The sequence below is a fragment of the Acanthaster planci genome, linkage group LG01 (genome assembly GCF_054643075.1).
Source record: "Acanthaster planci isolate LZ-2023a linkage group LG01, COTS_SCS, whole genome shotgun sequence".
Classification (NCBI taxonomy): domain Eukaryota; kingdom Metazoa; phylum Echinodermata; class Asteroidea; order Valvatida; family Acanthasteridae; genus Acanthaster; species Acanthaster planci.
In genome coordinates this window covers 26,971,201-26,989,592 of record NC_141777.1, presented here as the reverse complement: position 1 = coordinate 26,989,592, position 18,392 = coordinate 26,971,201, and the positions used below count along the sequence as shown (strand labels likewise).

The 18,392-nt window shown below is 39.4% G+C and overlaps 2 protein-coding genes across 7 annotated transcripts in view; one reads left to right on the top strand and one right to left on the bottom strand.

The window, feature by feature from the left end:
• The window catches only part of LOC110975243 (TNF receptor-associated factor 3-like), a 223,376-nt gene that overhangs the window by 36,711 nt on the left and 168,273 nt on the right, over positions 1-18,392 (bottom strand). The window contains exon 1 of one of the 2 annotated variants that reach the window (XM_022227558.2): positions 2,866-2,938. The exons of the other annotated variant lie outside the window; for it this stretch is intronic. The gene's annotated coding sequence lies outside the window, so the exon portion shown is untranslated. Of the gene's footprint in view, positions 1-2,865; positions 2,939-18,392 lie in introns of those variants that run through there. 2 annotated transcript variants of the gene reach the window in all.
• The window catches only part of LOC147800611 (uncharacterized), a 32,346-nt gene continuing 21,501 nt past the window's right edge, over positions 7,548-18,392 (top strand). The window contains exons 1-2 of one of the 5 annotated variants that reach the window (XM_087144799.1): positions 7,548-7,761; positions 11,676-11,792. In XM_087144799.1, coding sequence (XP_087000925.1) covers positions 7,712-7,761; positions 11,676-11,792 — 167 coding nt within the window. In that variant the 5' untranslated portion in view covers positions 7,548-7,711. The remainder of the gene's footprint in view (positions 7,762-11,675; positions 11,793-18,392) is intronic. The other 4 variants (XM_087144803.1, XM_087144789.1, XM_087144791.1 and 1 more) reach the window with 4 other exon arrangements.

Below are 18,392 nucleotides of genomic sequence, written 5' to 3'. Positions count from 1 at the left end.
CCACACACCATCCATGTTTTGCTGCTTGTGTAGCACCTGCACAACACATGGCATTTGTTATTGATTGTTTTACCCTCACGTTCTGACCCGCTGCACACATCCCCGTACATAAGTGAGAATAAATGATATACCCCACTCTGCCATTACTTTTACTACCACTACCCCACGCACCCAATGTGCATACCGTAGTATTTCAGAGGGAGTAACATAATTTTGTGTACTTCTTGATTGACTGTAGTATACTTTACCAAGTCTCACATGAACCTTATTTTGTAAATAATTCCACCAAAAGTATTAAACCAAAAAAATTCACAAAACCGACATCAGATTTTTTAAAATTCCGGAAGTCCGGAAGAATCACATTAAAGTTCCACCAAGACCCACATTAGATTTTACATTATAATGTCCAAACTGTCCACGGGTTTTTCTGTCTGGTGTCAATGAGTCAACACTGAAAAACTTGATCAATTAAATGAAAAAAAGCCTTCATTTCAATTTTAAAGAATCACGGGAAACACTGTACTGAAATTCATTCATATACTGAATAAATTTATTGAAAACTACATGTAGTAAGTGTGAGAATCTTTTCTGTGAGCACAAAATGAGCAGAACTTTACTGCGAGCCAAACTAATTTCACCACAGACACTTATAAATCAAATAAAAAAATTGAGTTCCCAGCTTGACTAAAGATTTACATTTAACAACAACTTTCTGAAAAGAAAAAGGTCAGTGTTGACTGAGAACGAATAATTTTATAATTTAGACAAAGTTTCTTTCATTGCGTTGATTGAATTTCCTTGTTTGTTACTTCACTCGACGAAAACGTCAGCTCTCTGTCGCTCGCTCTAGTTTCATCTCTGCCCTGAAGATGGATATTCCGTCACTCATATCACATCGTCTGTCACACGATTTGGGTTCAGTGCCTCTGCAGATCTCACATACACAAATCATGGCTTTGTTCAAGATTTTTCCAGTGAAATCTAGGAAAATAAATGACAAATTAATCATTCAGTTTTTAAAACCACTTTTGCCGATAAATAATATTTCAAACGGTCCCAAGCATTATAACACAAGGCGTGCAGAAACCTTCTGAATGTGCGACTCACATGTCAAAAGCTGTTCCTTCTTCCAAACTTGATTTTACCATCGATCTCCGGCAATTCTCTGCTGTGCACACCTCAACCATTATTCTTTCCAAATTCATCCATCCCAGGGGCAGAATTCAGTTTTTCGTTGAAATCTGACGATTGAAGTCCAATGACCTCAACCAGCAAAACTGAAACCTCTGTTTGAAAGTGTATGCAACGCTTGTTATTTACCCTCCTGAAAATATGCACATGAAGGACGCGTTTTGGACGCGATGTCCTATCCAGTCTTTATAATAGCGATAACCCTATGCACGCACATCATTTTATCCAGGACTTGTGACATACACCCTCTACTGGCCTTAGTATTCACCAGCCATTTTTAGAAACAGCGACGCATGGCGGCACAATACAACGGATGACGACACAACGCAACAGCACGACACGACAGTGCGACGGCAAGATGTCAGGACGCGAGAGCACGATGGCAGGACGCGACGGCCTAACCTACACTGCATAAAAACCATTTTGTAACAGGTGACGCGATGCTACGACGCAACATCACAACGGCACGACATGAAGGCAAGATGGGATGGCACAACACGACATGATCAAGAAACAACACCACATGATGGCAAGATGGAACAACACAATGTATTAAACATAGCATAAAGTAATGAGAAACGAGACGACACCCCGACGCAACGGGACGGAGCTGTCATAGCATCGCGTTATGGTGTCGGGGTGACGGGACACAATTTTGGCAGCGATAGAATACCATAAAAAAACCCTGTTTTGCTCCAGTTATTGTAACTTTGATTTGGTATACCTGTGTGATGTCACCATTTTTACTTGTCTGAGTAACTTGCACTCTACAAATTGCCTTTTAAACATCTGTCGAAATGTTTGAGTCTTGGCCTATATTTTTACTCGAAATGAATCAAAGTTTGTAGTCACGGGTAGATCCCAAACCTAATTTGGGAGGAGGGGGGTAGAATTACTTTTCATTAGAACGGGTGTGTAGAATTTAAACTCCACTGACCAGATGACAGACATCAGCAACATGTAGAAGACGACCTTTATTTAGGCCTAGTGATAATTTGACCACAAACGTATCACGGTGAATAGGCCCCTAGTTTAGTTGCAAAAAGGAGATTGTTTGGCCAAAAACCAGGCAGTGGGATTATGCAAGGATCAACTCCCTGGTCAGGTTTGATGGGCTTAAATCTGAGGGCAGAGTCGATGAAAATTATGGTTGAAACATGATCCAAACAAAGTCAAGTGTCTGAAAAGTGTTCAGGATGCCATTTGAAGAATGGTTGTTGTTTTCAGGGCACTCAGTCGGAGATATTGCAGGATTTGGCATTGGAGTATTGGGTGTTCCTTCCTCCATGGGCAGGGTGAGTTTTTTGTACAATAAAAATGTAATTGGTTGACCCACAAGCATTACAAAAAACTGAATACAAATTAACGTGATTAAAAACAAGACAATAATTTTTTCTGACAGCCTTCATGTTAGGGTATTTATAACGGGCCATTTTTACACTTTTCTTCAATCATGTCACAATCGGAATGGGATTTAGGTAGGCCTATTACGTTCAGATATTGCATGCAATGCACCACATGCACAACCGTTGGCAAGTCAAGTACGAGGAATTGAGCAAAATGAAGGTGGCAGCTGTGGCTATGTTACTATGAAAAATGACAAGAAAAGAAATGGAAAGGCTAACTGCGGATTCCTGAGTCCTAATCGTCACAAATTGAGAACTTTTGACTTACTTCTCGCATGCTTCTCGCATCCAACGGAATTTTCGAGCTTTGGGACTGCCCCCTCACGTGGTCACATGCTTTGCGTGCGACAAATTCACAACCGCTTCGGATTTCATTGTCGTACCATCATCCCATTGGTTGGTGGATCGATTAATTATTTAGCATATTATACATGCGCATAAATGGCAATGACCGTTACAATCAAAGATCATTTATATACACCACATACGCGCCCACAGAAAACAGTGCAAAGTTGGACCGAAATAGCACCGCCTGGAAATTCAAGACTATGGCCAGAAGTTTACTTTTCGTTTCAATTTTATCGGAGTCAGCCACGTGTTTTTTCTATTCGCCTTTCCCCGAAGATGCCCCCCAACTAGTCATAACACTGTGCGCTCAGCTCTGAATGTAGCCTCCTGGCTCTGCCCAAAATAGGCTAACAAGTTGGGGCTTTTTGTGAAAGGAAAATCCCAAACTGGAAACTGCCAGTCCCAAATTCGTGATTTTTAGAAACATCTATATGATCCCTCCTGATTATTGTAAAAACACAATTGGATCACAACATATTCATGAGCTAGCGCACAGAAATACAACGATTTGGTGGAATGTTCTTTAATCTTTTGGGCAGAGTTCTCCATCTAGCGCCGCTACGCTATACGCGGCGCTATACGATCTTTGGTTAAAAGTATGGGTGATCCACGATGGGAAACAACCCTAGAGCATGGACCTCCATGCATTAGAATAAGGACCCAAACAACCCATGGCAAAAAGAAAACCTTTGCTTCTGGTTTCCTAACCAATACTTTCCTAACACAACTTTTCGGCGCGACCCTAAAATTTTAACAGCAAGTTAGAAAAATAAATGGGAAAAAATCCTGTTGTATTTTCTATCTTTACAAAACACTTCTGAACAACTTTTTTCATGTTGAACTTCAAACGTTTTTATTTATACGATCTCCTTCTTACACTTGCAACTCCTGAAAAGAAACCCCGATTATTTTCACGAGTTCCCTTGTATTCGCGTTTCGCTGTCGCAGCAGTGAAAACACATGCGCAAAGCTCATTGCATTAATTAAGCAATGCTACGCTGGTTCCCGCCGCGCCGCACAAAAGAAGTGGGGAACGACCAAGTTGATAACAAATCACATCCCTCTCCCTTCTATAACATCTAATTCACGACAACAAACTTCTTGGAATAATCCAGAAACCACCCCCCCCCCTTAGCCAAAGGATGATATCGACCGATTGTTCCTTGAACCTTGCTCAGATCGGTTTCCTGGTTTTCTTAGCCACACAAACACTTCTTGAATTTAAAAAAAAACAAAAAAAAAACAAAATTCATGCTGGCGGCCGAAATCTATTCCACAAGTTAAGACGTAGAGGCGACATGTACATGATTTTGCCCCGTATATTACACGCTCAGGCGGCTATGTCGGGTGAATGCGGACAGGGGAACGTCGTGTGTAGTGGGAGTTTGAACATGGTTTGAACGTCGAGTTTGTGAGAACAAAGCTTTCTCCACAAGGAGACAAATTTCGGAATTACTGATCTCAATAGCAGTTATTACAGAACTCAAGAGTTTTCAAACACAGTATGCTGGCATAAAGGGATGAACTGTATAAATTGCTGTACTGCTTGGAACTTTCCCAGTTCTTGTGCCAATGTGTTTCCTTTATAAAAACTAACGTCAGGAAGAACAGTGAGCCAGACTTTTATCTTTTCAGGCATCGACCACAGAATGCCACACACGCTCCCTTCCACCTGCCCTCGAATTTCTGTGTTATGATTTTCAGAAAGCATGTAATGTGAGCCCAAATCCTGATAGTGTGGTCAAGGAGGGCAATTACTAAATTAGATTTTTTATAGGACCAAAATACAAACACAAACCATGTGTGTGTACATTGTACATGTACACGTATGAGCATCAAACTATTCAATCTTGTTATAAGATGAAATCATATTTTAGAATCCTCTTCCAAATTACCAGGAGCGACTTTATTGATTGTCCTGGATGTAAATGGTCCTCGTAAATTGATTACGTTCTGATCTGCTGCTGCAACCTCGACACACATAACTTTAAGAACTACTAGAAACGAAAACTCGTGTGACCGCAACGTCCAAAGGAAAAGAGAGGGTTGCATCGATGTACCATTATTGATGTTTCATGATCTTGCAATATTGCCAGGTATATGCCAGTTTTCGGTCTTCAGAAGTTCAGTCATAGGGTGAATCATTTCCATACACCGATTCTGTCATCATGTAATCTGCTCTATGAAATGTGAGAAGTCTGCCACGTCTCTTTTTGTGGCTTGTCAGCCAAAAATGTTTAATAGGCAAACCGCAAGTGCGCCCTGCTTCATCTTTGGGGAAACACATTTTATTCTGTATAATTGGTCGGTGGTTTTACAGTATAGCATTTAAATGAAATCACTTTTAACTACGCACATTTCATTTGTCAGATTCGTACAGTACGAGTATAGTTGCCAAACGATGCCTCGTTTTGTGGAAATCTTTGGGTTGCACGGAACAGTCAGCTTGCGCGCTGAAGCACCACCACAATCGATTTCCTGCTTTCGCAGGTAGAATGGCCAAGTGTACTATCTGCAGGTTTGAATTTCCGCAATAAATTGAGCAAGAGTTTTCATTAAAATCTGATACTAATCTACAACATGCAGTCACACTTGTTAAATTTTTTATTTGAAACTTATCAATGCCACCGCCGCGTGGATGCTAGCCCTTGGTCAATAGAGTAAAATAATCTGGAAACCAGGCTCCACAAACACGTGCATGCAGGTCCAAACGTTAGTACAAATGCATATTTCTATAAACAGCCTTATACTAATCCACAAAATTACAACCCAATTCCAAGCACACGCAAATACTTGACAAACAAATTCACTTGAAATAAATCAATACTATGATATTATATGCACATGGGACGGATCCAGAACCACGTCTTCGGAGGACTAAACTTTGGGGGAGGGGATTAGGATTTTATGGCCTTTCTGGTCTGAGGGGTAAGGCTAAATTTGGGGCCTTTTGTACACACTTTCAGAAGGGAGGGAAATGGAACAGACTTCCGGTTGTATTGCCTTTCTCTAATTATTTGTCCAAAAAGGCTCCTTTTCGGGGGGGGTGCCCCGATTGCAATGCCCCTGGATCTAGCCTTAGACACACACAGTGCAACAGACACAATGATGTGCAATATGTGTTTTGGCAAAATAAAATACAGCTATGTCAATTAAGGAATGGAAGTAATTTGTTTATATTTCAACGGTTGACAAGCTCAGCTGAAACTCAATTAATACGATTCTGAAAAGAAGCACTTCGAAGACACAAACGACACCATATTTGCAATGGACCTGTTGGAAGATTTTGTTCAAAAATTATAACTGCTAGCTTTCCTGAAAGTGAAATTACAAGTCTCTCTGAACAATCGTTAACAAGAAACCGTGACTGAGAAACTTGTTAATTTATTTGTCAATTGTTCTCTGAAAATTACTTACATTGGCCACAGACACTTGGTTTACTGTTGTTGTCACCTGGATTGGGTCAAGCATTTTGGGGGAGTGGGGGGGGGCGAGGGCTCATTCATTGGAAATAGACAACTTAGTGCGCACGTTTGTGTGTGGAGGGTTAAATTCTAAGGTCTTTCTCAAAGTATACACGTATTAGCGATTTTCATTCCTATGTCCTCCTTTATCTTTCCTTCCCTTTTTTTGCACTTCCATTTTCTCACTTCTTTTTCATCTTTTCTCTTTTTTGCGGGGATTATCACGCGTGAAAGTGATATGCAGTACATAACACTCAATACTTATAAAAATACATGTATATTTAACATTTAAAAATTTAAACAAGAACTTATGATTTCTGTAAACTGGATGTTAAAATTGGTAATAAAACGTCTTGAGTATTTCGGAAAAGTTCTTCCACACTGGAGTTGTTAAATCATCCATTCGTATCCACTTTTCCATAAGCTTTGCACTGTTTCACCACACAACATACTGGTAAGTTTTAATGCCATTCCAATAGGTATTTTCGTTCTTTTGTTTTAAAGTGTAATTGCATTACAAAGAAACAATTGTAATACTGTTGTATGTGTAGAAGTATAAAGTTTCAGTTATTTGCAACAGATGTAGACATAATGATTTGAACTGGAAGGCACGGCTATCATCATCATTATCAAAATATCAGCAAAGCAACCACCATCCTCTTCACTGAATACACATGTACATTTCACTAAAACTTTAATACAAATCCATTGTCACAGAGAATGTAAAACGCCAGTGCTGGTTTCACATATCCAAACAATTATTTTTCCATTGTCTTTAGTTCAAAGAATGCAATGGAGGACTGCATAAGCACAGTGTTTACAAAATATTTGTTGATTATACTCTTCTTAGTTGTTAGTTGTTCTAAATAAATAACTGAATTTATACCATGAAGGCACCTCAGATCATTTGTTTGTACACGACAAGTGGTTAAAGCCACTCTCATAACTTAAGCGTATAAAGTGCATCAGCCATGCCATCGCATGCGCAGTGCGCATGCCGACTCTTGATAAACCACAATGACGTAATTAAAGTAAATATGTTAAGTGTACCGGTACCGGTTGCGAAGCTAGTTGATGATGATAATTTGCAAATAAAAGGGGATGGGCTTTGCTACGTGACGAAAATAGACGAGACGAACCAATCAAACGCAGCAGGTGCTAGGTACACATGTATACGTCACAAGTGCCCCACATGTCATTCAACCTACGACACGGACACTGCACACATGTCATCAGCAGTGCCTACGGAAAATAGCTAGCGTAATTTCAGTTTGGATAACCATAACTTTACACTCGACTCAGATGGCAAACGTGTGCCTAAGAAAGATCGCGACGAGAGACATGTTAGTCGGGTAAGTGCCTTGATTAGTAACCCCTATTGCTTATATTGCATGACTTAGTCTGATTTTGCACAACGGTAGAAGGGCAGTGTGGGAAGGAAAAAGGGGCTGCCCAGGGACTAACGTTGCCCCTTTTCCTACCATTGTGCAAAAATCACCCATGCTGTATTAGCAATAAGGCTTTTTTATTTTAACCTTCAATAATCATTAACATACTTGTATGTACGTACATGTACAATGTATGTTTGTACAAGTTAAATTACGTACATGTAGGCCTTTGGGACATCTCAAAGTTGACCAGTGTTAATGATATCAAGTTCTGAAAGACTGAAGTCTTGCCTAAAATAAAGTTAATTATTAATAAAACTTAAGTTAAAAGACTTCTAGCCGCGTGTGTCAGAAAAACAAGACTTGTCTTATAGAGGGCGCTTTTTGCACAACCGGCTATTCTGTTCTGTTCTGTTCTGCCAATGAAAGACAGTTAAAAACAGTTAACATCGGTACTTAACTTGTTCCTTGAGCCCTCACCAAAACATACAAAAACTACAAAGGTAACATTGATGTTACTAAATATTAAATATAAGTACAAAACTAAAGTATATGTAAAAAAAAAAGTAAGGCCCAACACAGTTAAAACAGTCACTGGGACCCATTATATACTCGACTGCTGATGAATAAAAACTCTTTGTATAACGTTTACTTCCGTAAAAAGTTTTAAGACAACGATTAGATGGCAGACGTTTGATGAAACTCGTCATTCATTATTGATTGAGTACGTTTGCACATTCTGTCATTGTAAATGGATTCAAGTGATGGCAAGTGGGTACATATAATCTTCTCTGCTGAACATACTATAGAATTTAGTCTGTATAGGTCACTAGCAGAAACTCGGCCGAACCAAACAATGATTGATTAGCAAAGAATGCTCTCAATGATACACCAATAAAAATTAACTAAAATACACCGGCGGACTCCAAATAATTTCAGTTTTCGTAAGAAAAATAAGCATTGACGGGCCTTCTTCATGATTTCCTGACAGTTTTCATTCCATGTAAGGTCCCTGGCGATGTGTGTCCCTAGTAATTTAAAACTTTCAACCTGTTCTACAACCTTTCCATCGATACAAACCGGCTCTTTATCGTTCCTGTGTTTCCTTTGGAAATCTACAATCATCTCCTTGGTTTTGGCAACATTCAGAAAAAGGTTATTTTCTTTACACCAATTCACAACAGAATTAATTCGAGTACGATAAGTACTTTCATCATCATTTTGGATAAATCCCATGATGGTAGTATCGTCCGCAAATTTAATAATTAGAGAATTAGAGTCGTCAGCTTTACAGTCATGAGTGTACAGAGAATATAACAATGGTGACAGAACACAGCCTTGAGGGGTACCAGTATTCAATATGAGAGAGTGTGAGGTGCGACTGCCGATTTTAACAACCTGTTGGTGTTTTGAAAGGAAATCCCATATCCAGTTTGAAATTGAGACCAGAGGTTTAAGGTCATTGATAAGTTTAAAATGCAGTTGAGATGGTATAATCGTATTGAAAGCAGAGCTAAAATCAATGAAAAGAATTCTAACATACGACCAACCACAAACTAACTCGGACACACCAAGACTTTTCAGCATTATGGCATGCCAAAAACACATCACCAGCACTGGATAAAAAATGAAAGCCCCTGCAGCGTGGGATTCAGGGCCTGCTTTATGATCTCAAAGTGTTTTGGCTTTTATAGACATTCTGTTGTGCAATTCAGCGATCTCTGCCCACTACAACCAATTCTGTTGAGCAAAAAATCATTTTAAACATGATTATGCATCATAAAATACCAAGTGACCTCTTACCACATATATCATCACATTCTGAACATTTCCTTTTGTAAATGCAGAATTTACAATACTCAGTGCAAAGTTGCAGCAGAGAAAAAAAAACAATTTATTTGAATTTAATAACTGAAAGACATAATCTGATGATAATTGGGGATTTTCTGAAACACTGAGAGTTATCGTTCAAGTGAACTGTACTTGGCGCTGAACAGTGTGCTGATGACCATTATTGAATTTCGGACTAAATATTATCACACTTACGGTAATTGTTAAGAATGGTTAAAAGGCTGCATTATTTCCCAAACATCCTCAAACTATTTTGTTCAATTCATGTGGTAAACCTCGCATTCATCTCAAAAACCAGATTTGTCATTTCTCATGCTTAATTACATGTACGTCTAACTCTTTTTGGTACATGTATTTTATTAATTAAACAATTTTCTATGTATTGTGTTCAGCCAATAGGCATGCTTCATTCAGATTAATTGCATCCAGCTTATATCCCTTAAGGTGAGGATATGGGGGGGGCATTTCTTGCATCCTCATCAGGCAATTCCATTCAGGTATTGTTTGGCATAGGCCTATAATGAGTAGACTGGGGTTTTTTGTCCTGTGCATTGTTCATGGAAGTGTGGCAAATGATGAACCCCTGATTTCTAGGAGTTGTCGTCAACCATGGAGGTACATACGTGGTTGTATTCTAAGTACATAAATGCTTCCATATTTTCCCTGCTAAATCCATGGAAGTTCCTTCCACCATTGCTAATCTGACTTCTATGATGTGTTGTCGCTTTGTGACAGTGAATAAACAACTACAGGGGAAACGCGTATGGAACTCTTTCCTCAGAATTACATGTACATGTATCTGAATTCTGTAAAGAGCTTAAAATTTTTTGTACCGGTGTGTTGTTTCGCTATTTTGATGGAAGTTGAGTGACGTGACAAAACTGTCTTTCAAAAATGAATTTTGCAGGCACTAAGTTTAAACACAACAAACTTCTCAAAATGCAAAAACCCAACAACGGACTTACATGTAAGCCATTGGACTGTTGAAGTGAGGGAAGTACAATTATGCCATTATGCCAAACGAAGTGGCTATTTGTGCGGTAACATAACAAACTTCAAAATTCTATAGTTAAGGTAGTACATGATGATAATTATCGTTGGTAATCTGAATAAGGGTATAATTTCCCAATGCTGATGTGGCAGTGCAACATCATAGTCAGTACATGTGTACGTACATGTACATGTAGGCTGATGTGTGATTGTGTGAGCCAGGTTCGAGTCCTGCTCTTGTGGGAATTTTTTTCTTGTTTTTGTTTTTTTTTGCCTTCTTCATTTCCTTTATTTTCTCAATCAGATCACGTCTGCCAGTTTCCATACAAGTTTTCTTGTCCTTTTTGACAAATTCATACTTCTGAAGGATTTGTTAATTAAAGGGAAAGGGAAATAAAGTCCAAGTCCAAGATCCATTTGTTGTAGACTGGTCTGGTTCCTGTTTCCAATGTAGGCGAATCTGTCTGAACTCACGTTACAATAATCCCTTCGTATATCAAAGGTTGTCAGGTTTTTGTGGAAATTTCAGCCATTAAATTGATTGAAATCCTAACCAAATAAGGGCGGATTAAACCTAACATCCCTGACCGTATACAGGTTGTTGTTGTTTTGTTTTAATGGCGCTTTCAGCAACCCAGGCTATTTGCTCCAATAACTGTACGTTTATTCATACACTTTATTAATCAGCCTCACATTACGGAGTTAGGAAGAAAGTCCAGTTTTAGAGGCAGGAGGAAACCGGAGTACCCGGAAAAAACCTGCGAGAGTGAGTATGGACTGGAAACCAAATGCACTTAAAGCCTGGGCCAAGACGGGACTCGAACCCGGGCCTCATTGGTGCAAAGCGAGGAAAGAACTGCCACGCTAACCCGCTCCCCCCCCCTATACAGGTAGCTGCTAGGTCCCTAATTTTACCACTTGGTCATTTTTGGTTTTCACAGTAAGTGGCCAAATAAGGGACCTGAAGACTACACGGTCACGGACATTAGTTGTAAACTTATGGACTCACTGATGACCATACGTTTCACTATTTGCAGAATGGGGCATGAGGACTATCATTGCAGTGTTTGCCACAAATGGCTGGACCAGGAACCAAGGATGTGTAGTGACAAACGCACTTGTTACTATTGCTACATGGAGATCCAGATCAAAAGGTGGGTGCTATTTAAATAATTGTATTTCATGTTTTTCATAGATTATCCTGTACAAAGAATTTAGTTTATGTTTCAGCATTGTCTTTGAAACTAAGTGTCAATGAAGACTTGAATTACAGGTAGTCATATCATGTAGTCATACTTATATACTTGGCACAAAGCATCCGTGGATGAAAATATGCAGCTCGTATTGTCTTATCTTAATCATGTTGTAATAATCATACTTCAATTGTATTAATTACACCTAGAGCATGATACATCAATATCACTGCATCTTGTCTTACATGCAGTCTTTTATGGGTCAAAAACTGTTGTGTGCTTTTACCCACTCTGTGTTTATTCTATTGCATTGACCAAAGCTTTGAAAAGGTAGTGAAACGATTGGTTTTAATAATTCCTCCTTTACTTCCAGTGATTTTTTGAATGTATAGAAGTTTTGTATTCTGTGTCCTAAAATACAGGTACAGAGGTATTATAATTGCATTTTGCTTTTGTAAAGAGTTTCAGACAAAATAAAACTATAAAACCTGACAACTTTGATTATCAGATCTGATGGCTGACTGAGTGAGATATGGTCAGAAGATTGGGGCATGTTAGAAGTACTAGGGATCAAATCAGTGTTGTAGTCGAGTACTTTTAGAGTACCAAGGTTCTCTCTGCCAAATGTTGAACTGGATAAGAGGGACTAAAGCTGAAGGCACTTTGATGGAACAATAAATGTACATAAATGTAAGATTACAAACTAAATTTAAGACTTCAGACCCTCCCAGTTTTTTTATTTTGTAATTTTACTTTTGTGCATGTACCATCAAAAGCCCATGTCCCTCCTAACTAGTTAAATTTTTGAAACAAATCATATACCGTAAACTCCGGCTAAGTCGGCACTCTCGTGACTCAAGAAATTATGACAACTTACACGTAGACACGTAATGCCTACGTACATTATGATTCCTTGCACTAATTCAATGTACCCTGGTTTATTTCTACCTCCATGGTTGATCCCACCAAATTCGTTCTCGATTATTATCCTGCAAATTCAATAATTGATCTTGTGCCCCTAAAGACGAAGCAAGGACGGCAAGCCTCTTGCAAAGTTGCATACCACATCGCGACTTGATAGTACAGCTAGTAGTACAGTAGTACATATTAGTATGTGCATGTACGTGATAAAATTACGGTACAGAAAACATACACTCATCCACACACGCGCACTGGTGAAGTTCGTTCCATATAGTCTGGATACCAGACCTGATGATTCTGACTACCCGACGAATCATTATCAACGGTTATCCGGGATTCTTTAGGCAGGGAACCAGACTACGTTCAATAAGGCAACCACCAAAATGGACAGAGCGCATGCGTGGAGCATTAGAGGGGTTACTGGTATTGATGTACTCGTGCTGGCCGCACGCGCACGGGACTTGTCACTTGACACTTCTTGGTAATCGCAGTGAAGGAAACCAATACTGAAGCACGATTTTTTTAATGCCGACCTACATATAGGAATTTTTGTGGTTTTGTGGAAAAGGGACCGAGAAACACATGCCGACATATTCGAAAGGATGAGTATAAATGCCAACTTAAAATGAAATTTTGAATGGAAATGCATTACATACGATCGGGACTTTTGTCAAACAGCCGACTTGGACAATATGACGGGTTACTCAATGTCGACTTAGTCAGAGTTTACTGTAGTTCAATTTTTGATAGAACACTTGGTACTCAAAAAGTAATTGGCTACAACACTGGATCAAATGGAACTGTAAAACATCTGGCTTTGTTGCAGCGTTTTTTTTTTTCACCCGTATGCCACTTTATTTTCAGTCAGGAGGTTATATTGATGGCAATCAATTGATAAGATTTAGAGAGTTGTTCAATAGCAATTGTGTTATTTGACATGTGGGCATTTTAACACCTGTAGGGCAACAGTGAATATAAATCAAAGTGGCATAAACACCCGGGTATTAAATGTATCAAATAACATGTTTCCTTGCCTTGTGATTTTTCTACCAACTGTTGGCTAGTATTAAGCGATTTTACAGGTTAACTTGGTAGCGAAGTCCTTTGTACTGTACTGTACAGTGCAATGTTGTTGTGGTTAGTCCCTGTGTAAATGGGCATTTAGTATTTTCCAGAAGACACCTACATGCACATGTAGTTATGCGTGTGTTGTCAAGTATACAACTACCACTAATTCATTGAAGAATGTACATGTGTGTATGGTGCTTAACCCTAACAGACGCTAACAGTCCTCAATCCTTCACCTGTTGGAGGATTGAGGACTGTTAAGGTTAAATGCTTCCCAAAATTTCAAAAAGTGCAAGCACAACTGTACATGTACACATGTATGATACATTATCACAAATTTTCAAATTAATTTGATTTACAGAAAAGGGGAATACTGGTGCTGTATTTAAATTAATATTTCAAACAGTGACATTCAGTTTAAGGTGCTAGGCATCTGGAACACTCCCAATGCATCTTCTTGCTTTTGCTTACGCTGTACACTAAACTCTTCAGTGTGTTTCCATTGCTGACATGGGGAGCTGACATGATGGCAGGTCTGCTACTGACTCGGGGCTCGATTTACCCGGTGCACACGCGCATCAGTGCATGTAGATTTTTGCTTGTGCATGTAGCAGTTTTACTGAGCATGCACGACGTGCATGTAACTTTTTAACCACCAAAATACTCATTTCCTGCATATAATTACCAGAATAAGAATAAAGTTTGTTGAATGCTTGACCAGATAGTGTACGAACATGTTATTTCTTTCTCCCATTCCTCGCAGCAGATTCATAATACACGTACACACACACGCTGTCATGACTGTGTACCACTATTTTCTAGAATGGGAAAGCCAGCCTGTGACATCATTGTGGCTCTTCACAATTGAATCCATTGTAGGCACCCCTCTAAGACATAATTGAATCAAGTGTGGGTACCCCTCCATGCAATGTTATTGGTTGTGCACGTGCGCTCTAGTGCTAGCTGTCAAACTGATGAATGCATGCAATGTTGTGATTTGACTCTGATTCTGAATCTGTTGCCTGGGATAAGGATTCAATTAGTGAGGACTCTGAGTTTTAGTACTGGAGTCTTAGCATCAGTTGAACAAAGGGTTAATGCTTACATGAATTCTAATCCCTCCTATGGTTTTACAGCACAAATGTGCACAAATGCCCACAGTCACTGGTGAGCATGTAGTTTCTATATGGAACTCAAACATGCACGGGTTCAGTGTGCACAGTAGGCTGTCAGCACAAAATGACCCAGGGTCTTTTGTGCAGTCCTCTTCACTGCATTTGGTTTACTGCACAATTATGCACATGAAACAGTGAAGCACAGTTGTTGGGCAGCACAAAAGTGCAATCTGATATTCCTGTGAGGGACAGTTAGTGCAGTGCACAACACAACACGGCTGTGCTTCTTTGAGGTGTTTACCAAATGACCCAAAGAGTGACTTCAGCATAGGAGGGTTTTAATGTAAATACAAGAGAGAATGACACACATCCAACCACTATGCTTCTCACAAGTTATCTTTATTATATCAAACATACTTTAATACTCGCCTACACGTAACCTTATCTTTGGCTTATAACCTTAAATTGCTATACAGAAATATGCGCTACCGGTATTTGCAAAATTATGGTGCATGTAGGTTTTTCCTGGTGCATTTAGGATTTTGGTCTACATACACCAGTGCATGCCACTTTTTTTTCGTAAATCGAGCCCTGTACTGACTGCCGTGAATTCTTTGCGTATGCCATTCCTTGTCTTCACGTTCTTTAGCTGTCCGGCTTTTTGACTGGGTTGCCGTGTATGTTTTGTAGTGTGGCAAAAAATAATAATACTCATAAGAATGGTCACTAGTACATACTGGTACAGTGTAAATGCATGTATTTTCTTGGGAAACACCCCTTTCTGGCAAGACTATGGATTAATTTGCTGAAATACTTAAGTTTATGACACAAAGAAAGCTGTACATGTGTAAAATCAGAATCAAGGTTTGTACTGTAGCTGAAAACAAACAGATATTGTTTTTGTGTGTAATGATGATTGCAAATGTCCGTCGTGTAACTGTAACACTATGTATGCAGGGATCATCAAACTCAAAGTCTTTGAATTAAATCCTGAAATTCTTCTACATTTGTTCACATTTTTTCTCATGTTTTTTCCTGTCTGTTCTTAAAACAGAAAAAGCCAAAATGTAATAGGGGTGTCATTTATAAAAATGGTACGATCATCACGTCATCACTTGCTAGGTTGCCTTAATTTTGGTAAGTTTAATACAAAAAATGTTCAACATTCTTTTGAAAAATAACTGAATGGAATTTTTCTATGAATGTAAACTTTCCAAAACAGATGTCTGGGTGCAGGTTAGAAACTAAAATACTGAGAGCTGAAGTTGATAATTGTCCATGTAGTTGCAGCAAATGGTATATTGTAAATTTAGTCTCCATGTTGCAGTTCACACAAGTGTACCCTCATACTGGTACATGTTCATGTATGTAATTAGTACTGTTCTTGTTTGAATTAACGTTAGTGTGATGTGATTTCCCAACGAGCCAGTCTTGGTTCTCTCCAGTCTGTGGGAGAGTCACCTAACCTAAACTTTACCTTCACCCTTGAAATTGACAAGCAATCTACGGTATAAAGGACAGGGATATGGCGCCGTTTTACATTTGCCTGATGGGTGACTCAGTTGACTGACACAGCAAAAAAAATGGATAATTGGAAATGGATCAGTTGAGTTATTTTTAAAAATTATTTTGCTTTTTTCAATGAAACCCACTAGACTATTGCATAAATTTTTCCTTCTAACACCAACATGTACAATGTACATGTTGGTGTTAGAAGGGAAAAGGGTTGGTGTACATGTAGGTGAGTTTTATTTATCTCCTGGCTGTAACCACAGGTAAGTCCTAAGTCTGGCTTCATGCCAATGTAGATTGTAGTGCTAGACAACACTGGATCCTCCATAGCAACACATGCTCCTACAATCCGTGTTATTTGGAGGTCATGTAGTGTGTGGCCTTGACTAAGAATTGAAACCTGTACTGTAAGGATTTGGTTTATTCAATTGGGTTGGAAATGTGGACCACTACAATAGTAATTAGTAATCATCACAGCATAGCTCTATGATCACAGCTGGCCATCAACTCACCTTCTCCATGTTCACCCATACATTACAAGTTAAGACAGGCATGAACAATGAGCTGACAAGCAGTTTTGGCAAACCAGAGGTGCTCCATCAGGACAAGAGGCCACACACCCCTATGTACATGTAGATCTAGATATTTGCAAAATCAATTGTTGAAATCCATGAACAATTAGTGTATACATAAGGCGGTAGCATGGAAATCACATTTCCCAGTACATGTACGGATACATTTGCTTGGTCTCCTTTCCTTTGGCGGCTTTTGAACATTTACATTTAAAAATTTTCTTAAAGCATTTGTGCACCAGTACAGTGTCTGTGCTAACGATGAAAATAAAATAATTCCTCTTTAAAATGTCATTCAAGTATTTGTGATTTTGTGTGCTGATCTTGAAACAGTGTAATGAAACTTGGATAGTTTAGCCCTTTTCACATGACGACAAAAAAACTCGCAACGTTTGAGAAATTTTTCAAAAGTTCCATCGTGTGAAAGGTCGCCAATGCTTGAAAGTGACAAGTATTTCTGGTGAATCCTTGAGATATTTTGGAGGAGGTCCGGGCCTGCGACAAAATCTTCCGCTAGCAGAACATTTCTCAAGCAACCCATGAGAAACAGTCGTGTGAATGAACGCACTGTTTATTGTACAACATCCCCTGCAATAACCTACACAGTGCGCATGCGTAGTGACCTCCAACCCCACACAACGCACGTGCGCCCTTTAACTTTGTTTCAGGTATGTCCAGCGATCGTGGCACTGCTTGCCTGTGCGATCTGAATACCTCCCGCGACTTCCCACCACACGTTGTTATTGTGGACCATGCTGTCCATTTTTGCTGTAATCACGGCATTTTTCATGGCAGTTATAAGGCTGAGAGTCTCATCATACTACCAGCCCCTCTTGGAACTTTTCTGCTTCTTGGCACTCCCAGAAACATCAGTTTCGGGAGAACGTTTTATCGTCTGCAAGTTTGACTTTGCCGATGTAGCGTCAGCCATTTTTCATCGATGTTCTCCAACCTTTGACCTCACATTGCACTGATTCTAGTGGTACGGTATTTGCGCTCAGTAAGTGTGGAGTTCATTGGCAACCCGTGGAATAAGCAATATGATTGGCTGCTACCTGTTTTGGTAGATGAGCTCATTCCCTGTGTACAAACAGTTGGCAGATTTGTCAAGTCGGGATCTCAACTTAAAGTAAGAAGTGGACACCTGAGGGCACAAAACAATTAACGTTGCGCAGCCTCAGTATACATGTTAGCACAGAAAACGTCACATAGAATCCCAACTTGAGTTACGTCTATGAAATTAGGCACCAGGCAACTATACAATCACCAAGGTTAGTTTGGGATTGTTGGATTTTGTTGTCAAATTACACCCATGCAGAAGTGACACATATTGTAAACTTTGGTTTCCAGTTTGTGGTCCAGGGTTACTGTAC